General features: G+C 54.6%; 1 protein-coding gene across 1 annotated transcript; it reads left to right on the top strand.

Annotated features, from left to right (window-relative positions):
* The first annotated feature begins 2,533 nt into the window (after positions 1–2,533).
* On the top strand, positions 2,534–7,090 carry LOC127043092 (zinc finger protein 251-like). The gene is made up of 5 exons (XM_050936819.1): positions 2,534–2,574; positions 3,367–3,455; positions 4,097–4,223; positions 5,330–5,443; positions 7,029–7,090. The coding sequence occupies exons 2-5, from the start codon at positions 3,414–3,416 to the stop codon at positions 7,088–7,090; spliced, it is 345 nt and encodes a 114-aa protein (XP_050792776.1). The 5' UTR covers positions 2,534–2,574; positions 3,367–3,413.
* Positions 7,091–12,115: the final 5,025 nt, after the last annotated feature.

The following is a 12,115-nucleotide window of genomic DNA, read 5'->3' as shown; positions in this document are numbered from 1 at the left end:
ATCTCGCAGGTTTGGTTCTGTACTGGTGACTATGAATCAATAATATATTTAAGTACACCAAAATTTTAATGGAGTGAATGATTGTTATTGATCGACCAGTTAAATGAAATTTGAATTTTTAGATACAGGTGTAGTAAAGTTAAAATCTGAAAAAAATATTCCAAAAAAAGGAAAACATATGTGTTCAAACCATTGACTGGATTACAATATTGACAATTAATAAATCAAGATTAGCATTTTCAGTGTTGGTCATAACGTATTCATCATTTCGTAATGCTATATTTATTTTTAAGAAAGCGTGGAGAACTACTGCATATACTGCAACCTTATCGACTGTGAAAAAGAAAGTGAGGATTGCACGATGGTAAAAAACATAGAATTACATGAGAAATATATGCCATAAACTGCGTAAGGATCATGATCCTTGTAAAAATTCCACAACATTAAACATTTTCTTCATGCCGATAGTTATATATTAGGTAATGTTCACATGTGGAAGGAATAGGATGAGTGAATGCAAAGTATGTATAACATAACTTCTGTGATTTCATTTCTTAATTGCTACTTATCAAAGGTCCAGTGTGATTCTTGCAAGAGGTGGGCACATATACCATGCGTTACAGAAGGAACCAATCAAGAAAACCTGACATATGAGAAGAAAGAGTACAACTGCAAGACATGTGCATAGTTCACTTAATTACCAAAAAAAAAAAAAAAAAAAGGCAAGAAAGAAAACCCATTGTTTAACTGCCTCTTGTTCAAAACAAAATGCAACCCAAAGAAATATATTTCTACGTATACATCAGATTAAAATACATGTTTTTGATGTTAAATATATTTTTCTCTGTATTTCTGTCCATATATATAATGCAAACTATAACATTGTAAAAGTAATTTTAAAAAATGAAAGTGGTGTCATCATAGGTGTGCTCCATACCCCCAAACCTTACCTCCCTTTTCACGTATTCAGACACAAAAAAGCAAAAGAGCGTGCCTCGATCACCCAATAGGTCAATTTGGCACATTAGCCAGGAAGAAGCAGATCCTGAGTGTTTTCGACCACAGACTCCATCCCTCCCGATTTGCAACCATCCCCGGACCAGTGACAGGTGCATAGGCAGCCATGTCATTGGAACTAAGCAAGGAGGAAGCCAGTGGAAACAATGAGAGGGGCCACTCTGGTTATCACCCTGGGATCAGGGGTGTGCCCTGTACCCCCAAACCTTACTTCCCTTTACACGTATTCAGACACAAAAAAGCGAAAGAGCGTGCCTCGGACATCCAATAGGTCAATTTGGTCCATTAGCCAGGAAGAACCAGATCCTGAGTGTTTTCGACCACAGACTCCATTCCTCCCGATTTGCAACCCCATGGACCAGTGGAGGAAGCAGATCATGAGTGTTTTCGACCACAAAAGCCATCCCTCCCGATTTGCAACCTCATGGACCAGGCGGCAGCAATTCCTGAGCAGGAGCACAGATAGTTTCCTTATGTGGCAGAAACTGAAGCTAGTTTGAAAACGGGAGGGTTGCTCAAAGTGACGTTACACCGGCAGCCCAGCTCCTCCCTAGACCAACGTCACTTCCGGTCCATGGAGAGTCAGGAACTACATCTCCCAGTCTGCATTGGGGGGGCGCTTCCGCCCTCTCCAGCCCAGGTAAAGGAGATCCAGGAGCCAACCTGACACGCCCCCCACAGCTCATCCTTCCCCCGGCCTCGCCCCCCTCCCAGCCGGTGCCTCTCAGATCCCCCCCCCCCCCGCCTTTTTCGGGAGAGCAGTTTAACACCGCGGCAGAGGTGGGCGGGCTTGTGACCCCTCCCACGTAATAACCTGCCCCCGAACAGCCCCCAGCCCTGACCCCCCGCACACCCACCTCCCAGCTCTTCCCGGGCAGGGAGTGAACCAGGCAGCCGGGCCTGGCCCCTCTCGGCAGGCGCGTGTCCGCCCCACGCGTGTCCCCGGGCCCTGCCCGCCCCGCGCTGCCCCCGGCCACCGCGCTGCTCCGCGGGCTGCAGGACTGGAGCAGCCTCCGCGCTGCGCTCCCGGCCCCGGCCATAGCCCCGCTGCCGCATACAGGGGCGGGGGCCGGGCGGGGGGCAGGAAGGGGCGGCTCCTCCCCGGGCCTGGCCCTTTCCCCCGGGCTCCTCGCAGGGGGGGTTGAGACACGCAGGGAAGCGGGGACCCGCCTCAGCCGGAGGCGGCAGGAGAGGGGCTGGGTCTCCCCAGGAGAAAAGCAGGGGCAGGGGCAGGGCCTGGGACTGGTGCTGGTGCTGCTGAACCATCAGACCAAGGAGCCCCCGTCTGTCCCAGTCGCTGCAGACGGTCCCGCCGAGCGCTGCAGCCCAGGGGTTTGCAGGGCACAGGGAGGGGCTGGGAGGAAGGAGGTAGGAGCCGGGAGAACAAAGAACCGGGAGCATCAGTCCCCAGTGAGCTGAGCAGCTGCTGCTTCCCCAGCGGGGTCTGTGCGGGGGGGGAGCCCGACATTAACCCCTGCGGGCCCGGCGGGGAGGGGCTTCTCCTGCTAGAAACCGCCCCGGACTCTGCTGAGGGCAACTCCTGAGCTGAGACTCCAGGTGACTGAAATCTTGGGGCTGGGCAGGTCCCTAACTCTGCACGGTGCCCCTCCCCCATCTCTGCGCCCCGGGTGTCTGGGAGCCCAGAGCTGCTGCATCACTAAGGCTAGAAGGATCCTTCCACCAGCGAGTCTGACCCGCTCCCACCGGCTCTCTGCTGTGCCCAGTAACATGTGTGGACAAAGCAGGTCTCCTGAGTGGTGCCTACTTCCCCGCATGTGCGAGGCAGGGCCAGCCACTGAGAGAGAGAGCCCTCAAGAATGGGATGGTGACCACATCTCCCAACCAGTGGGGCAAGGTGCTAGGAAAGAGGGCATCAGGAGAAATAAGGGTGGAAGCGCAGGTTCCCAGATCGCTGACCCCCCAGGCACACTCACTGCAGCATCCCTGCCCAGGGTCACTTTCCTGTGAACAAGGTGAAGAGCAGAGAGAGGAAGAACCAGCCCCTGACTCTCCCTGTTTCCCCTGCTGCAGGAGTGTGCTGCCCTGGGGGCAGTGTCGGGGGAATCCCCCCAAAGGGGCTCCTTTGGTTCTGTGTTTTTCCAGGGTTTGGTCCAGACTCTGTTGCTGGGAGGGTTTGAAAATGTCTTGGTGGTTTTAGTCCTAGGGTAGAGGGGGGTGGGGTGGAGGACAGGGGCAAGGTCTTTGCTGCGCTATGGGGACTGAGCATATTTCCCAGCATGGCAGAATCTACAATCTCTGTCTGCAGGGAAAGAGCCTGGGGGAAGTGTGATGTGGAGGTTTCAGAACAGGCTTTAGTTCATTTCACAACTGCCCTTCTCACCCTGCCAGGCTGCAGAACGACGCCCACTTCTCGCTCCAGCTCATCCCATCTTCTCATGGGACAGGGAAGAGAAATGGCCGCAGTGGAGCCAGCTCAGGTAGGGGTTATTGGGGGGTTGCTGGTGGGTTCCTGCTGGAGGGAGAGGGGCAGTAAATACTGAAGAGGTGGCAACATCTGGAGACTTAGGTCTGGAGGGGACAGGGAATACTCTGGGTGAAGAAAAGGAGGGGGACAGAAAATGACAAATCTGCTGGGACTTGTTTAACGTGGGCCTAGATCCTCAGAACAAACACTTGGATGTTTGGGGAGAAAATTTCCTAATTTTTAAACAGGAGATAGAGAAACCAACCCCTTGGGCAGGGTGGGGAAAACTGACCAGACTTCCGGTGCTGAACCCTCAACCTGCTAGTCAGAGGCTAGTGTGACATGGAAAGATGTGGGAAGATTTCCCACCCCCTCACATCCAGCTGCTGGCAGTGGAGAGGATGTTGGGTTCCCTACATGGGCTTGTATCAACCTCTGGCTAGTAGGGATGTGATGGATCTGCTGGCAGAGACAAGGGGCTCTCTCTTTGTTCTCTCACCTTGATGCCCCCTGGCTGCTCTCATCAGTATGGGGATGGGACTTTGCTGACTGTTTCTCTCTCAGAGCTTCCATTTGATTGGTTCCTCTCCCCCATTAATAGTGGGATTGTGAGTGGTGCAGCAGGTACTGAGTGTTGGACTCTTGCTCTTTTAGGGGCCGGTGACCTTCGAGGAGGTGGCTGTGTATTTCATCAGGGAAGAGGGGGCTCTGCTGGACCCCACTCAGAGAGCCCTCTACAGAGACATCATGCAGGAGAACTATGATAATGTGACCTCACTGGGTAAGGATTCCCGTCCCCTCAGTTCTTAGAAGAGGAAATGAAGAGTTAAGGTTCACACCACCCCTACAATGCCACCTCTGCTCTGCCCTGTTTCATCATCACTCCAACATGCCAGAGACACACACACTAGCTCTCTCCCCTCCCTTGTTACAGAGTGCTTTGGGAACAGAGCAGTACAGCAGAAAGTCTCACTTCTCCTCCTTGCTAAGATAATATTGGGGTTAGTCTCCATCGTAGCAAACAGAAGCTTCCTCCCCCTGGCCTGCTCTCCAGTACTGAACCTCCTACACACAGATCATCTGAGACTTGCACAGTGTTACCACCCCTTTGCCCTCAACCTGAGTTTTCCTTTTGAGTCACTGCCTTCAGTAACCCTTCACTAAGCCCCACAGATCACTTGAACATACGCCCCCAGAGTGCTGACAATCCCCATGGCAAGAACACACCCTTGGGCACCTTTGCTGACAAAGCCTGCAACACTCAGCACAAAAATGAGGCGGAATTGTCCCCTCAAGCTTCACATGCACCTCTCTGCGTAGCACAGGCACAGCTCTGCCCAGCTGCTCCAACCCATTCCTCCATCAGCCAGTTACAGCTACAGCTGGCGCAGTGCACACAGCTGGAGGGCATGTGGATAGATGCTGGGATTCCCATCTGTGAACACAACACAGACAATGGCACATTCTCTTAGTCTTTCCTTGAATCGATTATAGGTTCATAGCTTTGAAGACCAGATGTGACTATTAGGTCATCTACGCTAATGTCCTTTATACCACAGACCATAGAATTCATCCCGTTACTGCTGCATTGAGCTGAATACTTGAGTTCCTGTGGCAGTTTGTTAACCTTTGCACAGCCCACACAGAACCATCCTCAGGGGTTCTGGCCAGCTTCCGGGTTAAGGGTTGGGAGCAAAGTTAAGGTTGCATTGGAGGGGTGGCGTTTACATTAACTTCTCATTTCTTCTCATTTCCTGGTTTGCAGAGGTTTAAGTTTCGTCACCATCTATACCAGAGGTGGACAAACTCCGGCCCGTGGGCCACATCCGGCCTGCGGTACCCTCCTGCCCGGCCCCTGAGCTCCCTTGTTTTCTTTCCCTTGAGCAGGGTTTCCAGTTTCCAAACCCTCTGTGATCTCCCAGCTGGAAGGAGAGGAAGAGCCGTGGGTCCTGGATCTCCAGGGTTCAGAGGAAAGCGAGATCCTGAGAAGTCCCTGTACAGGTGAGGAACCGTCAAATCAACCCAGAAACTGTAAGTGCCTGAGAGAACCAGCTGGGATTCCCCACACAGATTCTGTGAGCTCAGGACAGTCCCCAGCAGATCTCACTCCTGGCTTCCTACAGATGATGATTGAAACCTTGGTTGGAGCTCCCTCCCTTCCTACTGAGGGTTTCAATGGGATGTGGACAGGGCCGGCCTTGGGGAAATGGCACTCTGGGCAAACTTGCATTTTGGTGCCCCTGGCTCCCATGGGCATGACACCTCCCCCATTCCCTCTGTCTCCCATGGGCTCCCCAGGCTCCCCACCCTCCCTTCCCCCCAGCCCCTGCACTGTGCCCTTTCACCCCAACCCCTGCCCCTCCCTCCTCTGCCCCTAATCCCTGCACTGTGCCCCCTTCACTTGTACCCCCTGCACCTCCCTCCTGCACCCTGAACCCCTGTGTGATGTATACCCCCTTCACCCCAACACCTGCCCCCCAACACCTGCCCCTTCCTGAGCCCCCAGCTCCTGCACTGTGCCCCCTTTGACCCTAACCCTTACATCCTCCTGCACCCAAGTGGGGAACCTGACCTGGATGCACAAAGCAGCTGGCATTGCTGCTCGCTCCCCCACTGGACTGCTGCTCCCCTGCCCCCTGCAGCCCTGGGGGGCTGGGAGAGGGGAGCAAGGAGCCACTTCAGGGCATCATGCACCCAGGTCACTTTCCCTGCAGGCTGCGTAAGGGGAGGGCAGGAGAGCAGCAGCTCCTGATGCCTCAGTACATCCCAGGTGGGGAAGTGACCTGGATGCAGGGAGCCCTGGGGGGTGGGTGGGTGTGTGTTGAGGGGAGGATGTGAAGGACTGTGTGTATGTGCCTGAGTGAGTGTGCTGTCTCTTTAAGAAAGCTCTCAGGGTCAGGAGCCTGAACTAGGCTTGTTCAGACACAAGCAGCTGCCAGCAGCTCCGGCCCCAGAGAGACAGCAGCACATGCAGATTCCCCCTATCCCGTCACCCCAGCTTAGTGGAGATTGGGTACCCGGGTGGGGGGCACCCTGCCATCAATCAACACCTTCCGCCCTGCAGAGCAGTCAGGAGGATGCTCCCAGTCGGGAGTGGACAGGGGCGACTACCAGGGGTGAACAGAAAGTGTGTGTGTGTGTGTGTGGTGGGGGGGGGGGGGAACAGGAACAGCAGCAGCTGCACACATGAAGCAGGGTGGAGGAGAGGCCCCTCTTCTCCAGAGCAGTCACCTGGCTCTGACGTCTGGTTGTTCAGTGGCCCCCTGCAGCTCTGGTCTCTCTTCCTCCCAAATGCTCCTGCTCTCCTGCCTGCCATGCCACTTCCATCAGCCTAGCAAGCCTCTCAGCGGCAGGTCAGGTAGGAATCCAAACCCTGTGCCTGGCACCTCTTTGGGTGGAGCACCCATACGGCCCACCTTAAAGGCCGGTCCTGGATATGAAGCAGAATTGATCCCCTCCACCATCCCCTATGGGAAAGAGTTTGGGGAAATTCAGTCCCCAATTTTTATTTTCTGTCTCTCCAGCACTTACTTGGGTTTGCTTTCTGCCTTTCCATCCCAATTCTGAGATTTCTCTTCTCTTCTAGCAGGTGACAGGGTGGCAAGGGAGAGCGAGGAGAGAATCCTCACCAGGAAGATGCTGAGCTAGCCGAAGCGCATGGGGAATTACTGCGAAGATCCAAAGGGAATGTGTCCAGCACCCGTGAGCAGGGAAAAACTGGTGAAAGTTACCCCAGACCAGAGAGAGAGCAGGGAAACCACTCAGAGGAGAAAGTGGATGAACCCATAAATTGTCATGGAACTCACAGGGACCTCAAGGAAACTACATCCCAGGAGAAAATCCTCAGGGGAAAGAGGGAGAATACATGCAGTGAGTGTGGGAAAAACTTCAGTTGCTGCTCAGCCCTTATTCAACATGAGATAATCCACACAAAAGAGAGACCCTCTGAATGCTGTGAGTGCGGGAAAAGCTTCAATCGTATGTCAGCCCTTATTAGACATCAGCGAATACACACAGGAGAGAGACCCTATGAATGCAGTGAGTGCGGGAAAAGCTTCACTCGCAGCTCAAACCTTACTAAGCATCTGACGATCCACACAGGAGAGCAACCCTGTGAATGTTGTGAGTGCGGGAAAAGCTTCACTCAGAGATCAACCCTTATCTCTCATCAGAGCATCCAAACAGGAGAGCGACCCTGTGAATACAGTGAGTGCGGGAAAAGCTTCACTCAGTGGAGAGGAGGCAGCAGCAGGGGCAGGCAGGTGACTGGCAGTTGTGGGGAGATTGTTAAATGAACATTGAAGAATTAGAGAGAAAATGGGGCAAAATCTGAAAAGGGAATTAGAGAAAGTGTCAATCATTGCTTCATCAGCACCAACCCTTCATGGAGCCGTCGCTGCTTTTACACCTAAGAGTAGACTTCCTGTCCCTGACTCCTGCCTCCGGGGCTATGGCAGGAGGTGGTGATCCAGTGAAGCTGACTTGAGGCTGATGCGAGGTGAGCAAAGCCAGATCAGCCTCCCGGCCAGACCCAATATGGGGTTGGAAGCAGGGACGGTGGGTGGGCCTGGGTTCCCCTACATCAGTGGTTCACAACCAGGGGTACACGTACACCGAGGGGTACACAGAGGTATTCCGGGGGGGTCCATCAGCTAGTCTAGATAGCTCCCTAGTTTTACAACAGACTACAGAAAAAGCACCAGCGACATCAGTCCAAACTAAATTTCCATATAGGCACTGACTTGTACTCATGGCTCTATACACCATGCACTGAAAGGTGCCTGCAGCGTTTACATTTCCTTGGATTTATTTTGTAATTCTCTGATATAAAGGAGACACTCACAAGCCAGCCTCAGTCACAGGGCGCTGGGACATGCTGGTGTTTCTAGATTAGAAACTCAGGAATGCACATGACCTGCTGCCTGACACCTGCCCCTGGACTCACCCCTTAGCCAGGAGACTGTGTGCCCCCGCCCCATATCCAGCAGCAGGGTGGGGGGGGTCTCCCTGGCTTCCAGGGCCGGTTGCTCCCTCTGGAGCCCCTGGCACTGGCCGGGAGGATGCAGGACATGGGGCGGGTGGAGCGGTCGGAGCCGGGGGTGGCGGGGCATTCCTAGGGGTGCTGCCCAGACCCCTGGAAGCAGTAGGGCCAGAGACCCCAGGGCTGAGGCTTCCTCCATTCCATGAGCAGCCCCTGCCCACAGTCCTTGGCACCCTGGGACACGAGAGTTCACGTTAGAAGTGGGAAGGCGCCAGGAGGCTCCAGGCAGGGCTGCTGCTCACGGGGGGACAGGTCTGAGAGGTGCCGGCTAGGGGAGGGATGCAGGGCCAGGGAGTCTCTGTGGGGGGAGGGGATGGGAGGTGAGGGGCAGGCTGACCCCAGGACCCTCTCTTACCTGGGCTGGAGAGGGTGGAAACGCCCCCCTGTCACAGGCTGGGCAATGTAGTTCCTCACTCTCCTGGGAGCAGAAATGATGTTGGGCGGGGGAGGAGGAGCCAGACCGTGAATGCATGCTGGGCGCTGCAGCTCTGCCTGGCTTGTATGGGGCTAGTGGATCCTCTCCTGTGGCCGGAGAAGAGTTTTATGTCACTGGAGTGCTTGTCTCTGACCGAACCACAGAGGCTGGTGGAGGGACAGATATGACCGTGCCCCACTGTGTCTCCTGGCTCTGCATTTCCCAGAGCACCTGGCATATGAACCCCCTATGCTTTAGGCTCAGGCAGCCCTGGGGCTGGAATCCAGGGGGGCAGGAGAACTAGGATGGGGCAGAGTGTGATAAGCTGCTGGGTGAGCGCCACGCTGCTGCTCCCTGGTGCTGCGGGGTCGGGCTGAGCAGAAGGGTCGGTGCTGGGGAGAGACCTTCATTAGCCCTCCTGGGCCCAGCTCCTGCTGGAGCTGCGCTGGGGCCGCCCCGGGCTCTGCTCGCCCCGCTGTGGAGCTGAAGCCTCCAGGTTTCAGAGTGAGCCCTGGGGCTGGGCAGTGACTCTGCCCCAGTGTCTGGGGGGGGGGGGGGAGGGGGACGACACCCAGCATCTCGCAGCCCCGGGATCTGCTCTCTGAGGGGCAGCGCCCATGGGGGGGCTCAGAGCTGCTGTCCCCGCCCGAACCCAGCGCCCCCTGGGCCTGGCCAGGCTCTGCCCTGGGGCCCCATGGGGGATCCCAGGGGGGAAGGGACTAGCCCCACTGGGGTCCCTGGGTGGGGGCTGCTGGGCGGTGGGGGAGTGAGACTGGGGTGAGGGGGGGAGACCTGGGAAAGGGGCGGGTGGAAAGTGTCTGTGCAGCCTGGACATGGCTGGGGGAGGAGGAAGAGCAGGTGACCCCCGAGAAGTGGGGAGAGAAAGGGGGGGGAGCTGAGATCCCCCCAGATTTACCACTGCCCCCACCCGTGGGGACCCCCCCCGTCCCCTTTCTCTCTAGACAGCAACAAGAAACATCCAGGGTGACTCCCCCCCTCCCTCAAATCCCTGAGAAGTTCCCTGTTCTCCTCCCCCGATTGTGCCCCATTTTCTCTCCACTTTGCCAATGTGCAGTTCAAATCTCAGGTTTGGGGTGTTTCCCCCGCATTTTTACCTGCAGTGATTTGTCCTTGTTTAGGAGGGAAATTGTTCCCCTGAGTGAAGGGAAGGGAGGAGCAAGCACCCCCGCAGGGAGGTGGCCCAGCCCCAACTTTCTCAATCCCAGCTACTTACCCTCCTCCACCCTGCCCAGCCCAGCAGCCCCTCCCCCGCAACATCACCTGCTTATCACATTCCCAGACACCACTGCCAGCCCCTCCCCACAGCCAGCGACCTTCTGACTCCAGCCCCACTCCTTTCCCCTGTGAAAGCCACATCACCCAGGGCTCCCTGCCCACCATGTGAATGTGGGGCAAGAAGAATCCATCCCATTCTGTTGTTGTTTGAATATCGCTGTATAATCCCCTTAAATTTCCCCTCTTTTCTCTTGAGCTGTTGAATGGTAACATAAAATCTCCCCAGATGTTGGTGCTTCTCTCTTATGTTGGCAAGTATTTAGTTTGTGCCCCATTTTCTCCTCAGTTCTGAAATACTGATGTCAAATTATTGAAAATCTTCCCACTTTTCTCCCCAGGTGTGTGACTGAGATCAGGGCTCTTATCATCCTGAGCGTGGCCCAGGCCTGGCCTTAGATCAGGTCCCCTAGTGTGCCGGGCACTGCACAGACCCTGATTGAGTTTGGAGCACTGATTGTGCCAGGAACTGCAGAGAGCATGGACTTTGTTGTGCTGGGTGCTACGGTGACCCTGACTGAGCTCCAGGCCCCAGTTATGACAGGCTCTGCATCAACACCAAGTGAAATCAGGCTCCCATTGTGCTAGGCACTGCAGAGACAGCAAACAAAATCAGGGATCTTGTTGTTCCTGGAGCTGCAGAGACCCCATGTGAGATCTGGGTCCTGTTGTGCTGGCCACTGTAGAGACCCCATCTGACATCAGGCCCCCCCATTGTGCCAGGTAAAACTGAGACCTGGACCGAGATCACGGCCCCCCTTGTGCCGGGCAGCGCATGACTGTGGCACAGATTACTGCCTCCATTGTGCTGGGCACTTGAGGTCTCGACTGAGATCTGTCCTCCCATTGGGCCTGGCACTGCACTGACCCAGATCACGTCCCACTACTGTACTAGGCACTGCACAGATCCTGAGAGATCCTGGCCCCACATTTTGCCAGATGTTGCAGGGACCCCAAACAAAATCAGGGATTCTGTAATGCCAGGAGTTGCAGAGCTGCTGACTGAGGTCAGGCCTCTGTTGTGCAGGGCTCTGCACAGACACCGACCAAGCACAGGATCATAAAATCATAGAATACCAGGGTTGGAAGGGACCTCAGGAGGTATCTAGTCCAACCACCTGCTCAAAGCAGGACCAATCCCCAACTAAATCATCCCAGCCAGGGCTTTATCAAGCCTGACTATAAAAACCTCTAAGACAGGGGATTCCACCACCTCCCTAGGTAACCGATTCCTGTGCTTTACCACCCTTCTAGTGAAAGTGTTTCCTAATATCCAACCTAAACCTCCCCCCACTGCAACTTCAGACCATTACTCCTTGTTCTGTCATCTGCTACCACTGAAAATAGTCTAGATCCATCCTCTTTGGAACCCCTTTCAGATGGTTGAAAGCAGCTATCAAATCCCCCCTCATTCTTCTCTGCTGCAGACTTAAACAATCCCAGTTCCCTCAGCCTCTCTTCATAAGTCATGTGCTCCAGCCCTCTAAGCATTTTTGTTGCCCTCTGCTGGACTCTTTCCAGTTTTTCCACATCCTTCTTGTAGTGTGAGGCCCAAAACTGGACACAGTACTTCAGATGAGGCCTTAATGTCAAATAGAGGGGGATGACCACATCCCTTGATCTGCTGGCAATGCCCTTACTTATAGAGCCCCAAATGCCATTAGCTTTCTTGACAACAAGGGCACGCTGTTGACCCCTATCCAGCTTCTCATCCACTGTAACCCTCAGGTCCTTTTCTGCAGAACTGCTTCCTAGCCATTTGGTCCCTAGTCTGTAACAGTGAATGGGATTCTTCCATCCTAAGTGCAGGACTCTGCACTTGTCCTTGTTGAACCTCATCAGATTTCTTTTGGCTCAGTCCTCTAATTTGTCTAGGTCCCTCTGTAACCCATCCCTACCCTCCAGCATATCTACCACTCCTCCC

This window comes from Gopherus flavomarginatus, chromosome 1, assembly GCF_025201925.1.
Source record: "Gopherus flavomarginatus isolate rGopFla2 chromosome 1, rGopFla2.mat.asm, whole genome shotgun sequence".
Classification (NCBI taxonomy): domain Eukaryota; kingdom Metazoa; phylum Chordata; order Testudines; family Testudinidae; genus Gopherus; species Gopherus flavomarginatus.
Note: the sequence above shows the minus strand (reverse complement) of the source record. Positions and strands in the feature narration are given on the sequence as shown.

Coding starts and splice junctions, on each gene's coding strand:
- LOC127043092 (XM_050936819.1), top strand. CDS start 3,414: ATGGGACAGGGAAGAGAAATGGCCGCAGTGGAGCCAGCTCAG. Junction 3,456..4,096: donor CCGCAGTGGAGCCAGCTCAG/GTAGGGGTTATT, acceptor TTGCTCTTTTAG/GGGCCGGTGACCTTCGAGGA. Junction 4,224..5,329: donor TGATAATGTGACCTCACTGG/GTAAGGATTCCC, acceptor TCCCTTGAGCAG/GGTTTCCAGTTTCCAAACCC.